Source organism: Cibotium barometz, chromosome 22, assembly GCF_041138505.1.
Source record: "Cibotium barometz isolate CiBa-2024 chromosome 22, ASM4113850v1, whole genome shotgun sequence".
In the NCBI taxonomy this organism is placed as follows: Eukaryota; Viridiplantae; Streptophyta; class Polypodiopsida; order Cyatheales; family Cibotiaceae; genus Cibotium; species Cibotium barometz.
Genome location: NC_141067.1, coordinates 56,954,308 through 56,968,400, shown reverse-complemented (window position 1 = coordinate 56,968,400; position 14,093 = coordinate 56,954,308). Strand labels below are relative to the sequence as shown.

General features: G+C 50.3%; 1 protein-coding gene across 1 annotated transcript in view; it reads right to left on the bottom strand.

Annotated features, from left to right (window-relative positions):
• Positions 1-13,538, bottom strand: part of LOC147626749 (uncharacterized) — a 53,883-nt gene extending 40,345 nt beyond the window's left edge. Inside the window, exon 1 of the mRNA XM_086816769.1 lies at positions 13,131-13,538. Within this exon, the coding sequence (XP_086672895.1) occupies positions 13,131-13,306 (176 nt within the window). The 5' untranslated portion in view covers positions 13,307-13,538. The remainder of the gene's footprint in view (positions 1-13,130) is intronic.
• Between the last annotated feature and the right edge of the window lie 555 nt (positions 13,539-14,093).

The window sequence follows — 14,093 nt, the reverse complement described above, 5'->3', positions numbered from 1 at the left end:
CGACCAGCCACTGAAAAGTCGAGATCCTGCAGGCCTGTCGACTAACCCAGAGCCGAGCCCAAAAATCCTCCAGGAACTCCTGTGAGAGTCCTTGTAGTCGCCAATGCCCCGCTGCCCGCTGGAGAGACCGTCCTCCTCGCCGTCAAAATATGTCGCCCCGGCCGAACAGTATACTGGAAAAAGGTGATCTCTGTGGCCTCAAGGGATGCATAAGGATCATGCCACTCGTACTCCCCGGGGTCCCCACTGTAGCCGGGCCAAGGGGCGCGCTGCATATGCCCATATGCACCAATCCGGGAGCACATCAGCAGGGTCGGGATCAATATGCCACTTCCGAGAAGCGGCGGCCACTACCCGAATCCTCTGAAAGGTGCACTCTGCAACCAAAGGCAACTCCACCTCCACTCTCTGGAGTCTGCCCTCATCCTGAATCTCATAGTAGAGGCAACTGCCATCCTCAGTGCAAGCTCTGACAGCAATCAGGATCTCCAACTGTGTAAAGGCTCCCATCCACCGTGGGGCCACTGGCTCGAGAGGCGTGAACCACTCCTCTGTGAGTGCCTCCTGAATATCATCCCTCATAATCAACCCCCCTCTGAAGTGACTCAACCTCTCCACCTGGATCTCCTCTGGTAGACTGCAGAAGGCTTGCCAGTCTCCAAAACTACGAACTGGGCCTGCCGCTAAAGGCCCCCAGGCTAAAGGCCCCCAGGCTAGCCGAGGCCGAGAACCCAGCATATGACCCTGCTCTGTGCGAACCGCTGGGCTCCAGATGAGCGGCTGTCTGGCCCGCTCCTCAACACAAGGAGGAGGCCGCTGAGAGAGCCCCGGTCTCAGCAGCTCCCAAGCTCTCAGGATACTCAAAGCAAATCTGTCCTCCCATCCTCTACTGAGGCCTGTCCTCCTCATCTCTATAAAGATCCAGCGAATCTCTGGTGCCCAAGTGCCCCCTGCTGGGGGCGCCCGAGCCTGCAACCGCTGCAAGAGGAGCTCTTTCCAAGGCTCAGCGCCTGGAAGCAACCCCCGAACGATAAGCTTCCCCAATAAAGCTCTACTCTGATCGACTGGATCTATAATGCCCAAACCTCCCTGAGCCAGCGGAAGTGTAATAACTGCCCATGCAACCTTTGCCCGAGCTGGCTGACCGTCCCGCCCAGACCACAGAAAGTTCCTGATCAGCCTCTGTACCTGGCTGATGCAAGAGCTCGAGAAAATCCAGCAAGACGTAATGTACCACATGGTCGCTAACAGCACCTGATTTGCCACCACCACCCTCCCAGCCAAGGATAGTCGAGCTGTACTCCAATACAAAAGCTTCTTCCGAATGCTCAGAAGAAGCAGGGCAATCTGCTGCTCAGGTGACAAATCTAGGCCAATCTGGCATCCCAAATACCGCACTGCTGTGCCTGGAGGAATCCATCTAAAACCGGGGTCCGGGCTCCATGCCGGAGTGGGAGCACTACTGATCCAAAAGGCCACTGTCTTGCGCCAACTGATCAATGCTCCCGAAGCTGCACTAAAAACCTGGAGCAACTACTCTGCCCGAAGAAGATTGGCCTCTTGGCCATGCAAAAATAAGCCCGTGTCGTCTGCAAACTCAGCATCAAGCAGGTCCTCCCCCCGGACTGGGAGCTGAAGTCCTCTCAAACCGACCTCCTCTGCTGTCAAATACATGCTCATAGCCTCCGCAAAGAAGAGAAAAAGAAAAGGGGCGAGGGGACACCCCTGAACGGACTGATCTGGTCAGCTCAAAACTCGGCCCCCGTCCTCCTGCAATCAACACCTGGCTGCGAGCTGTGGAATACAGAGCTGCCACCCCTCTGATCCATCCTGGCTCAAAGCCCAGGCGAAGCATAGTGCCCTCTAAGAAACCCCAATCAACTCTATCGTATGCCTTCTCAAAATCGAGAAGCATCACGACCAAGTCCTCGCCAAGAAATCTAGCTCGGGCTCTGAGTAGCGTGAATCAACTCCCCCAGGAACGGCTGGATCCTCAAACTCAAGGCCTTTGCTAAGACCTTGTAGACAATATTGAGGATCGTAATAGGCCTCCAATGCCTAATATCATCTAATACTCCCTCCCCCTTGGGGATAAGATAGATCAGGCCCTCTGAAAAGCTCTGCAGCATCACCCCAGTGTCCAAAACATGCTGAAAGCCCCTGCGGAGGCCTGGCCCCAAAAGGTCCCAATAGCGCATAAAAAAGGCCGGCGTCAGTCCGTCCTCCCCTGGGCAACTATGTCGCGGCGGCAGGACCCTCAAGGCCTCGGCAAGCTCAATCTCTGACAAAGGCGCACCTAGAACTGTACGCATATGGTCTGTGACCCTCCTCTGCACATGGGCCCACACAGTCTGTCTGCAAACATCTAGTCTAGTGCCTCCTCCCCGCGGGCCGGAGGTATCACTACATGAACTCGGATGGGTGCTGGCTCATGGGGGCCCTCTGCTCCAAAAAGCCGTGTGAAGGTATAATCAAAAGCCTCCGAGCGCTGTCTAATGCCAAGGCGACTCAGCCGACTGCGGACAGATGAAATCCGTGAAGCCCTAATCGGCATAGGTCTCCTCTGTGATGCTCGAGCGAGGTCAGTGCTCAGCGCTCTCCAGACTGCAGGTGAACGCCAGGGAACTGCCAGGGCCTCCCGGGAAGGTGAGGCGGGCGGAGGGGGAGGAGGGGGAGGCGAGGGGGGTGGAGAGGGAGCCGCTGCCGAAACCGGAGCCGAGGCGGGAGGAGGCGATGGTGGAAGCGAGGCGGTGGGGGGGGGGACGGGGGTGGGGGTGGGGGGGGTGAAGGAGGGGGTGCTGGCATCTCCTGGTCCTCAGTCGTCGCCGCGGGGGTCTCCTCCTGGAGGGGAGAAAAGCTGTTCCTCACGGGAACCCAGTGAGGCTGAGACTGTGGCTGCTGCTGCAGCGGTCTCTGGACGTGCTGCTGTGGCTGTCTCCCTCGGCGGCGCCCCTGTCCAGGCTGCCACTCCGAGGCCTCTGTGGCCTGAGCAGGTGTCCCGGAGGCAGCCTGCCGAGCCGAATCTGTGGTGGGCGGGCCATCAGTAGCCTGCTGTGGTGAGGGTTGGGGTCTCCTGCGAGGGCAGGCCTTGGCCAGATGGCCGACCTATCTGCAAATGAAGCACTGATTCGGGAGCCCCGAGAACTCCACTCTCTGATCTATCCATCCCCCCCCTATCCTAGGTAGCTGAATGACCTTAGGAAGGGAGGAGATGTCAGACACCAACACTCTGACCGAAGGTAGCCCAGCTGCTCTGGCCACCACTGAAGCAGCTAAGGGGCCAGTCTCTAGTACCGAGCCCACCAATGCTCCGAGCCTGGGGAGGAGCGGAAGATACTCCCGGCGGAGTCCAGGGAAGCAAACTGTAACATGAAAAAGGCGCTCTCCCTGTTCCGCCGCTGCTGGGTCAAATCCATGCTGCCAAGGTCTGAAGAAAGCCCGAGCACCCCTGATGTCAAGGGGACTCATGGCAAGGACCTTGGCAACACTCTGGGCGGCCTCGAACTCGATCTGGTAATGTCCACGGCCCAATAGCTGTACATCCAGGATCTTGCCCACATCTGCAAGAAGGCGGGCCTGAAGAAGATCCCGGATCTCCCCTCTGCTGGGGCGAGTGCCGACTATACGGCAGATGGTGGAATGTGCCTGGAGGCGTTCCACCTCTGCGACGAGGCTCGCTTCCTCTTCTTGCGAAAGAGAAAGCCTGATGGGGGTATCCTCAGGGGCGGTCGAGGGGGCTGCAGAAGAGTCCCTCTGAGGTGGGGCGGGAGGAGCCTCCATCAGAGTCTGAAGCTGTGGCGAAGGCGGAGCGAATGCGATACCTGCAAGAACCGAGCTGCACGCGAAGGGCGGAGAGGGAAGGCGGGAGGATTTTTTTTTTTTAAGAAAAGAAAAAAAAGAAATAAAAAGAAGAGCGGGGGGGGTAAGGCGACGAAGAAACAGGGGGGGCGGGAGCAACGCGAAAGGAGAGGCGGTGGGGGGGAGAGAGGGCTGGCGGAGGGGGGGGGGGGGGACGGGGCGCTGACGAGGGGAGGGGGCGTGAAGGCGAACTGAAGGGGGGGGAGCGTAGGCGCAATGAAGTGGGGGGGAGCGAAGGCGAACTGAAGGGGGGGGGGAGGGGGAGCGTAGGCGAAATGAAGTGGGGGGGGGAGCGCAGGCGAAATGAAGTGGGGGGGAGCGAAGGCGAACAGAAGGGGGGGGAAGGGGGGGGGGGAGGGGGAGGGGGGCGCTTCAGCATGAGAGAGGGAGAGAAAGCGAGGAGAAGGGGGGGGGGGCGACGGCGAGAAGAGGGGGGGGCGCAAATGCGCTGGTAGGCGGGGGACAGGGCACGAGTAAGGGGAGGCGAGGGGCGAGCAGCGCGAGCAGGGGGGTGACGGCGGGAGCTTCAGCGAGCCGATGTCTGCAATTGCAGAAATTGCTTCAACAAGAATTTATTAGGCCTAGTGTGTCGCCATGGGGTGCTCCTGTTCTCTTTGTAAAAAAGAAGGATAGGACTATGCGGCTGTGTTGATTACAGGGGCTCAATAAGTTAACGATCAACCCATTGCCAAGAATGGGAGAGCTTTTTGATCGGTTGGCAGGGAGTTGGATATTTTTTAAAATTGATCTGCGATCTGGTTATCATCAGATCCACATCAGAGAAAGTGATATAGCAAAGACTGCATTCAGAACACGTTTTGGGCATTATGAATTTGTTGTGATGCCATTTGGATTAACAAATGCACCCGCTACTTTTCAGTGTGTGATGAATCGCATTTTCCAGGAGAACTTGGATGACTTTGTGTTAGTATTTTTGGATGACATATTGGTGTTTTCCAAAAGTAAAGAAGCGCATGAAGAACACTTGCGAAAAGTGTTTCATATATTGCTAGAACATAAGTTGTATGCAAAGAGGTCCACATGTGAATTCTTTAAAGACAGGGTGAAGTACTTGGGACACATTATATCTAAAGCAGGTATTTCAATGGATCCAAGAAGATTACGGCCACTGTGAAATGGCCAACTCCCATTTCTATTAGAGAAGTTCATGGATTTCTGAGATTTGCAGGTTTTTACCGAATCTTCATTTTTGAGTTTTCTCATAAAGCAAGTCCTATGACGGACCTTCTGAAGAAGGGTAGAATATTCACCTGGACTGTACAATGTGAGCAAAGTTTTCAGATTTTGAAGCATGCATTGACTACAGCCCCTATGCTTAAATTGCCTGAGCTTGGAAAAACCTTCTTGGGTGTAACGGATGCTAGTATTATAGCGCTTGGTGGGGTTTTGATGCAAGATGGGCATCCGGTTGTATTTGAGTCATGTAAGCTGAAACCTCATGAGAGAAATTATTCAACATATAATTTGGAATTATTGGTTGTTGTGCATGCATTGCGTGTATGGAGACATTATCTCCTTGGAGTTAAGTTTCAGTTGCAAACTGATCAATCTACTTTGAGGCATTTGTTTAGCCAAGCGAAATTGAATGCAAAGCAAAGAAGGTGGATAGAATTTTTGCAGGAATATGATTTTGAAATCATTTATAGACCAGGACGAGAAAATAAAGTGGCCGATGCATTGAGCAGAAAACCAAAAAGTTGCTTTAGTGAGTGCAATCACTGTCATACATAATAGTTTAGAAGAACAGGTAAAAAGTGAGATCCCAAGAGATTCTTTCTTCAAAACAACTTTTGCGAGTTTGACAAGCAACCATGAATAAAGAGTTGTGGGGTCGAGTTTACCATTATACTTATTGAAGTTCATTTTCTCAGGAAAATGACTCGAGGAAGCCACTGGTGTCAAGCTGGCGTCCAAAGCTACAAGGTAACGCTCACGTTCCACTCGTCGCATGGTTTCGTCTCTTCACGTTGTTGGATCTCCAATGCACGCATCTGCAACTCAACCATCGTACTCAGCTGCGGTCGTGACGCTGCGAGTGAGTCCCTGTGTGTAGAGGATCTGGAATCTGGGATATGGAAGGAGAGGGAGAAGAAGATGGAAAACCAGGCGCTGGAGAACGGGTGCGCTCTTCCAGAGCCAGGATCTGCGCCTTCTGCTCTTCCAACTTGATCGTCTGGTTTGCAATTACTCGCATCATCTGTTGGAACATCACTGTAACACTCACGCCTGATGCCCTGGTTGGGCTGCCTGGTGCACTTTGGTCCCAAGGTTCTTGGTCTCTCTCGTCGTCGAAGCTCGCCATAGCAGGAAAACACACTTCCTTTTTGGAGCGCAATCTAACCATCCACTATGTGTGTGGGATACTTCCGGAGGCTGAAAACCAACTATTCTTCAAGGGACAGGAGTCACTCCGAAAGAGGTAGTCCACCGGAGTCCGAAAACCAACCACACGAGCGAGAAAAAATTTATGGTTTCTTGCTAAATCTTTACACTTGAAGTAGGCTTTGATACCACTGTAACATGCGGAAGCTTCGAGGGAGATCGGTAACTTCAATGCTCATAAAAACAGCACACTTGTCGCCATAGTTGTCAGGTACGATACCGTATGGTATCGTACAGTATGATATGATACCGTACGGGGAAAATATGGTACGATATTAAAAAATTCTTATCGTACGATAAAATACAGTGTTTTAAAAAATAACTTATAAACTTAGGTATTTCCAAGTCCAAATATGGAGTATTTTAGAAAGGAGGGAAGCATCATAGTACAGAAGAAGCTCAAATAGCCATAGATAAGCAAAAGAAAGACCATTACCTACCAAAAAATTTACTTTTTTGGGGGGAATTTTTTACTTTTGAAAAAAAAATTCTGAGAAAAAAAAAATATGAAAAATTCCGTACGAGTACGTACAGTATCGTACCATACGGTATCCCGTACGATATGTCATCGTACCCCGTACGAAAACAACCCTGCTTGTCACACGGCGAAATTAACGCATAAAACTGAATATAGATGTGCAAAAAAATATAGAGAAATGAAATGAAATGATATATTAACGTCTTTAAGAGGCCATAATGGCCTATGAGACCAAAACTGAGAGTACATCTGAAGTTGGTGTCTCATCAAAGAGAACAAGACTAAAAAGTACAATAAACTGATCGTCCTATAGTTATAAGAACAGAATTGCAAGACTCCGAGATGATACTGAGTAGAAAATACTGGAAAATACTGGAAAATGTATATCAGGTAGATCCATGTATGCTGATCAGTTGTAGTGTTGCCCTCTCCTTAGATCAAGTATCTCCACCATGGGGTTGTCTAGAATGGAGACGTCATAGAAGCGAGGTAGGCGCCTCCGATGCCGAGCAATAATGGCTCTGATCTGGCGATGGTGAGGATGCCGTGGTCGGGATCCTAGTGGGCGTGGTCGACGAGCACGACATAAGATAACTGCTCTATCAGTGGTGACTCCCTAGGAGCGTGGTCGGTGCTCTGATGGCCCAATGGAGGAGGTATCAGGAGGTGTGTGGGTTGGGTTGCTGGTGCTGGTGCCGAAGAAATCTGTCAGGGTCCTCTGTCTAGGTACATCATGGCTCGGCCTCCTGTCCTGCCAAGAGGGTCTCTCTATGTCTCCGTAGAAACAATCCGAGGCATCTCTTATCCTCAAACTCCATGACCCTGCGTAACGGCCCAAAACCCTCTCGGAAGAGGGAGTGATATCTCCCTCGGATCTCATAATAGACTGTACATCAACAAATGTAGTGTTCCTCTGTCTCTACCTCCTGGTAGCATAGCTGACAAATGCGGTCATCCACGATCTGATGCACATATCGCCCTGTCTCAATCCGCAACTGGTGTGATGAGGTCTGGATCTGTCCAATGGCACAACGTATTCCATGTGATAGGTGTACATCCATGTACGCCGGGCGGGTGATAAAATCATCCAGTGATGAGAGGTGTAGAAAATGGCTCTTGTAATGAGTCATTTTCGTGCCCAAGGGCTCAAGGGGACTAGTCCACGTCCTCTCTGTGTCCACTCTGATGATATCCATCCTGATCACGCGGTTTTGCTCTGAGCGGGTGAGATCCAAAAATGGACAATCCAGACTGGACTGAAAGGGTGGTAGTGCCTCTATCCGCAAACCAATGATCTCATCTGAGCGTACCAACAATGAGTATCTCCATCCTCTGCCAACTGTATGGATGAGGTCAATGCCAAATGGGAGTACCTCTACTGAGGGAGCTCCCATAGCCGCTGTAAAAAGGTAACTGCCTGGAATAGGACCTCGGTTACTATTGGTGGGGCACCCAGCTCAGCCCGAACAATCTCATGTGGTACTGATGATTTGCTCCGAATCATGCAGGCAATCATCATAATCAGTTGTCTCTCCATTTGCCTCCATCCCTCATCTGTCCCTCTCTGAGATTTGTGATGTATACTGGGCACCCAAATTGGAGCTCCGTACACGAGGGTCGGTGTGACAAGCGTATCAAATAGCCACAATTTGGTGCATGGCTCCTGAAACTGTATGTGTGCACACTGCCTCTCAAGTGCCCCCAAGGCTGCATGCCCTCGAGCTAATCTAGCTGCTGCTGCCTCCTTCAGGGAGAAATGCGGTCCTGTGAAAGTAACTCCCAAGTAGACATATAACCTGACGTACTCTACCGGCTCCCCTCGAAAAGTGAACTGAGGCTCTAATCTCGTCACCCATGCCTGTGTGGTGTTAAACACCATAACCTTGGTTTTCCCAAGGTTCACTGTCAGATCTCTATCCGCACAGAAAACCTGTAATGCATCCAGGTGTCTCTGTAGTCCTCCCGGAGAGTCTGAGATTAGAACAATATCATCAACATATAACAAGATGGGTATCAACACCCCTGCCAGGCATGCCCCTGGGCCTCCCAATCTGTCTACATAATCAGAGACCGCATCAATGTACAGTCCAAAGAGGGTGGGCAATAGCGGGCATCCCTGCTTCACCCCTATCGTGCTGGTCACCCTATCAGATAGTCCGCCTAGAGCTCGGACTCTGCCTGTCACAGACTCATACAAAGCATATATCCCCCACTGCATATCCTCGGGTACCTCAATGTCATGCAATCTGTGCATAAGCCTGGCACATGGTACGGTATCGAAGGCTTTGCGGAAGTCCACAAAGCAGCAGTATATCCTTCTCTTCTATGCCCTGCCCTCTTCAATAAGTGCCCGAAGTGTCAGTATGTGATCCAAGGTAGTAAATCCTCTCCTGAAGCCAACCTGTCCATGTGCTCGATGACCATGCCTCTCTGCCCATTGGCTCAGCTCCGACTCCAATATAGAGCCATATAATTTGGCCAAGTAATGACCAATCATGATCGTCCTGTAGTTGCCTGGTACCATGGGGTCCCCACTCTTAAAGAGTGGTACAATGATATGCTCTGTCCAGCTTGTCGGGAAACCCTCACAAATGGCACGATTAAACACATGTACGATGAGCGGAGCCAAAGTGTCTCGTGCATATGAGAAGTGCTCTCCAACTAGCCCATCATGATCTTGTGCCTTTCCATTCTGTAACCTGTCTATTGCATCTAGCACCATCCGCATAGTAAAAAAGGTGCTGCTAGGCGGTCTAGCTCCCAGTGGAGGGGGGGTGGGGGACTGTCCTGGTGCATCATATAGCTCTCTAGCATAAGTATGCCATGCCTCAGGTGCAGTAATCGGAGTACCAGGCTGTCTCTCCTTAAACATCTTCCATGCCCTCTTGCTGTCCTTCCCCAGGAAGAGTTGGTAGATCTCCTCCTCTAGCTTAGCCAGATAGGCTCGTTTCTTCCTCCGCACAAGGCGCCGAAAGATCATCCTGGCCTGTCTATGTGTGTGAGACCCAATGGCAATCTCACGATGTAGCTATGCTCGTGTCTCACGACACTCCTCATCATGACTGTTCTGTGGGGCAGTGCTGCGGGGGTGGGTGGAAGGGATCATAGTGCAGGGAAACGCATATGAGGTGGATGCATGTAGAACACCTGCCAATCCTCGTGATCTCGTCCAGAGAGCTATGCGGATCTAAAGCGAACAAGCCATCAGATACTGCATCCCGATAAACCCCAACTGTCTCACGTGTAAACTGATATCTCGGGTACCTAGGTAGATGAGTGGCTGGCCCATCTCTCGGGGATCTACCTACTAGTGTGAAACTCAGGTATGCATGATCGGCTGCTATGCCAATGGGCCTACTGGAAATCGTGAAGCCCCGCACATCAGGTATCAATGAAGGAGATCCCATCAAGTAGTCCACTGTGCTCGCTCCCCCTTTAGAGTTCCAGTGTGTGAGAGCATATGATCCTTGCCATCTCAATAAGCCCTTGTATATGACCAACCCATGTGCACTCCCGAGTGTGAGAAAATGCCTGCCATAATCTGTAATCTCCCCCTCATCCTGTGCTGATCTCTGCAACCCTACATCCTCTGCCGTGATCTCCCGGTAGCCATCTTCGTAAACCTTCGTGAGCCAAGGGACATGATTCCTTCCCTCAGTCTTCTGCGGTAGGCATTTGGTGCCTTCGTGGGGGTGTGAAAGGTTGTCTCACCATCCTGTTCCCTCTCTAGTGGATGAGACATGTTTCCCCTACTAGTTCCTGCCTTGGGGGCCTGAGCAAGGGTGGGTGGGAAAAGGAAGGCAGATGATGTACCTTCTGCCCGACTGTACCTCCTGCACCTTACTGTTTGCACCTACGCAGCCTGCCAATAGGCCTCCAGCCGTCCCTTCTGCGCTTTCTGCAACTACCTGCAAACCCAGGCGCCTCCTGCAGTTCTATTTGCCTGCAGCTCAAACTTGGTAAGCACCTGCGCAGAAGGTGTGTGTCTGTGTTGTTGGTGTTTGAGTGAGCGCTATCACCGCCCCTGTGCATCACTGTGTCTACTGACTATGCAGCGCCGTGTTTGCTTCTGTGCGCTCACGTCTACAAGAATATCCACCAACCTGGACCACACATATGGCGAAAACAGCAGCGAGGCAGAGGGCGAACACCTAGCACTTGTTGCCCATCGCTGAGCGCGCCCCTTGCTGCCACTTGTACCTGCCCATTGCACTGCTCTTGGTGTCGCACGTACCCAGCTACGCTACGCCAGAGCGCGAAGCGCGAGCAGGGCCAGGTTCACGCCAAGTGCACAGATTCACGCCAGGTTCACGCCAGGTTCACGCCTATGGAGAGAGAGAGAGAGAGAGAGAGAGAGAGAGAGAGAGAGAGAGAGAGAGAGAGAGAGAGAGAGAGAGAGAGAAGAGGACACAATATTGGGTCCCGAATACCCTCTGTAGGGCCCCCCACCACGAATGATGTATTTGCTTTTATTAGAATGATGCAAAACTGAAATAAAAGACTGAACCTGAACCTTCTTGGCTGAGATAGATCTCTGCCCTTGACCTTCAATCCTTCACTCCTTCTGCGTTAGCTTGTCCTTGGCTATCCTGGCCCTTTGATCAGCTTCAGCACTTGGTGAATTATGAGATAAATGAACTGATTTATGTCTTGGGTATTTATACCCCCCTAGGATGCTAGTCGGCTGTCTTAAAGTTGCTCCACGGCTGGTAAAATCAGCATTAAATGCTGAATAATGTTGCGCATCACTTAAATATGCAGATGAACCATTTGATGCATCACTTTATCAACAGGTTATCTATCTATGTAATATGAGGTGAGGCATTCAGTTTGGGGTCTCCCAATTAAGCAGATTTATGCATAGTTCCAGAAGTAAGCATTGGCAAACTGCCAAGCGAGTATTCAAATACTTTTAGGGCCTTCAGTCTCTTGGCTTATTCTATGCTAAGGGGAAGCCTATGAACAGTTGCACATGCCATATGGATTTCCAAGTGTTGAACTATATGTAAAGTGGAGATGGGCCTAAATGAAAACCCACAATGCCATGTAAAATGGACTCGAAAAACCTGCCAGTTACAAAGTATGAAAGGGCAGGAGATCAAGGAGCACTTTCTCCAATAACCCAATTTCTTATGAAAGCCGAATTGGCACTATAGTTTCTTCTTCCTAAATAAATTTTGCCCCTTGTCAAAGTTTGTTTAATAACTAGACAACAAATGCTTGGGCCTTTCTTGAGGCAACATAGGAAAAGGCTTTCCAAATCCTTGGGGTCATAAATTATATGAAAAATGACACGTATCTTCTTTAAGTAAGGAATAGTGATAGCAAAGGGAATCTCAAATCATCTACAAACAGTAGGATGGCTATCGAAGCCTAGCAAAGTGGTGATACTGCCTCTCCAGTTCTATCACTAAAATCTTTCACTTATTATTGACCACAAAATTGGGCAATAAGGCGCAGCCTTATTTGGGTCAAAAGTGAATTGGTTGTGCCTGCAACTGTATAACCCTCTAATGTCACTATGTCATGTATGGTCATGGTCATCTTACGTTGAGTTTATGAGAAATTAGAGCATGCAAGTGTTATTATCAATGTCTCGGAAATCCCTGGCTAGTAAATCCCTGGCTAGGCAAAGCAATGGATTGATGTGTGTGGTTGCATCCTGTCAGGCAAATGTGAGGCTGAGAGAGCAACAAGGGGGTGCAATATGCGTTTTCACTGCACGGGGTGCATTCAATTTGCCAATGAAAAGTGCTCACTGAGGGAGAGCTACGGCATGGACCAAGGGATTACATGCTTCTTAAGCATAACAAGGATTTTTTATTTATAGGCAAGTGAGCATGCCTTCATTGATAACATGCAATTGGCCAGCTCCATAAAGTGGGCCCAAGAAGTAATGTTAGCTGTCAGCCCTGGATGCTGCCCTCCTGCTGGCCTGCTCATCTACAGTGCCAGACACGGATGCATGCAATGGTCTCATATCCAGGGAGCACTTTAAAGTAGGGAAGTAGCCTTTCGAACAGAATAGAAGTATCTTGATTGGAGATCTAGTATGGATGAACTCAAAAAGTAGAGCAAATCCCCACAGGAGAGCATCTCTGCCTGAACCACATCAATAGAGAGCTCTGTGAAATGAAGGCTGAATAATACGGAGAACAACAAAAACACTGAAATTTAATGGCTAAAGATCCAAGAATTGATTCGGTCCCAAGGACGAGCTGAGGAGAAAGCGGAATTTTTATTCACAAACTAGATATGTTGGGGTATGCCTTCAACATGCAGCATGAGAGCTGATTGAAAGGGTTGTTTCTTTTCGGAAGCCTAGAGTAACCATGCATTAATCTACACGACAGTATGGAGAAAACAAAGCAGGAAGCGGAACAGCGCTTACGTTTCCTCATGCGTGGCCGCAATGTCGGACAAAATGGGGTGCAGGAGGAGTGGCGGGATGCTCTTCTCCCGCTGCAGGTGAAGAAGGAAAGGGCGCAGCAGCTCCGTCTCGCCGTCGGAAGGGGTCCCCGACGCCAATCCGAAGGTGGTTCCCTGAGAAGACCCTTGCTTGCCCATCCCTTCCAATCGGCGCCGAGAAGATGATTCCTTGGCCGGAAGATTACAGGTGGAGAAGAAGAAAGGGCAGGCCTTGCTTTGCAAAGGTGCAGAAAAAAAGAACACAGAAGGTAGAGATGAGCCTTGGCAGTGGCGCCAAGCGAAGGACACAACTCCAGAAGCCAGACGAAATGGCGCCAAATGTCCAGACGTTGAAGGCGGCGGCTTCAGACGAACGACCGCCGGGTTTGTGCATTATGTTCACACACGTAGGTGACCAGTGGACACAAGACTAACATCAACTTGTTTTATACCCGCGGGTTGCTGCGGTATTAAGGAGCGAAACGCAGGAATGGACGCCGGAATACAAAGGGTCAATCGAAGGGATTTTTCCCTCTTTACTTTTAAGAAATCCGAGATTTCTTTTTTCTCTCCTCTCCTTGTGCCTTGGTTGTCCATGGTTAATATGTAATAGATAAGCAATAAAGCATATTGAGAAATCAGTTGTAGAGATTGATCAAGTTGATCAAATTGAACAAATTGAATCCTCCATAGTGTAAATAGTTGCACATTTGGCAAGCTCACAAAATAAAAAACATTAGCTAGTAAAAATATACAAGGACTCTAAGCATACTTTGACTAGGCCTGACAAGGGGATCTTTATGCAATCATTATTTGAATTTCTATTTTTTCAAATATATATTTGCTTGAGCTAAAATGGGGGCAACTTTTTTGGTTTCCCCAAATTCAAAATGGCTGAAAAGCCTTCCCTCCTCTCTTCCCTCCACTTTTAGGTCCCCCCCCACTT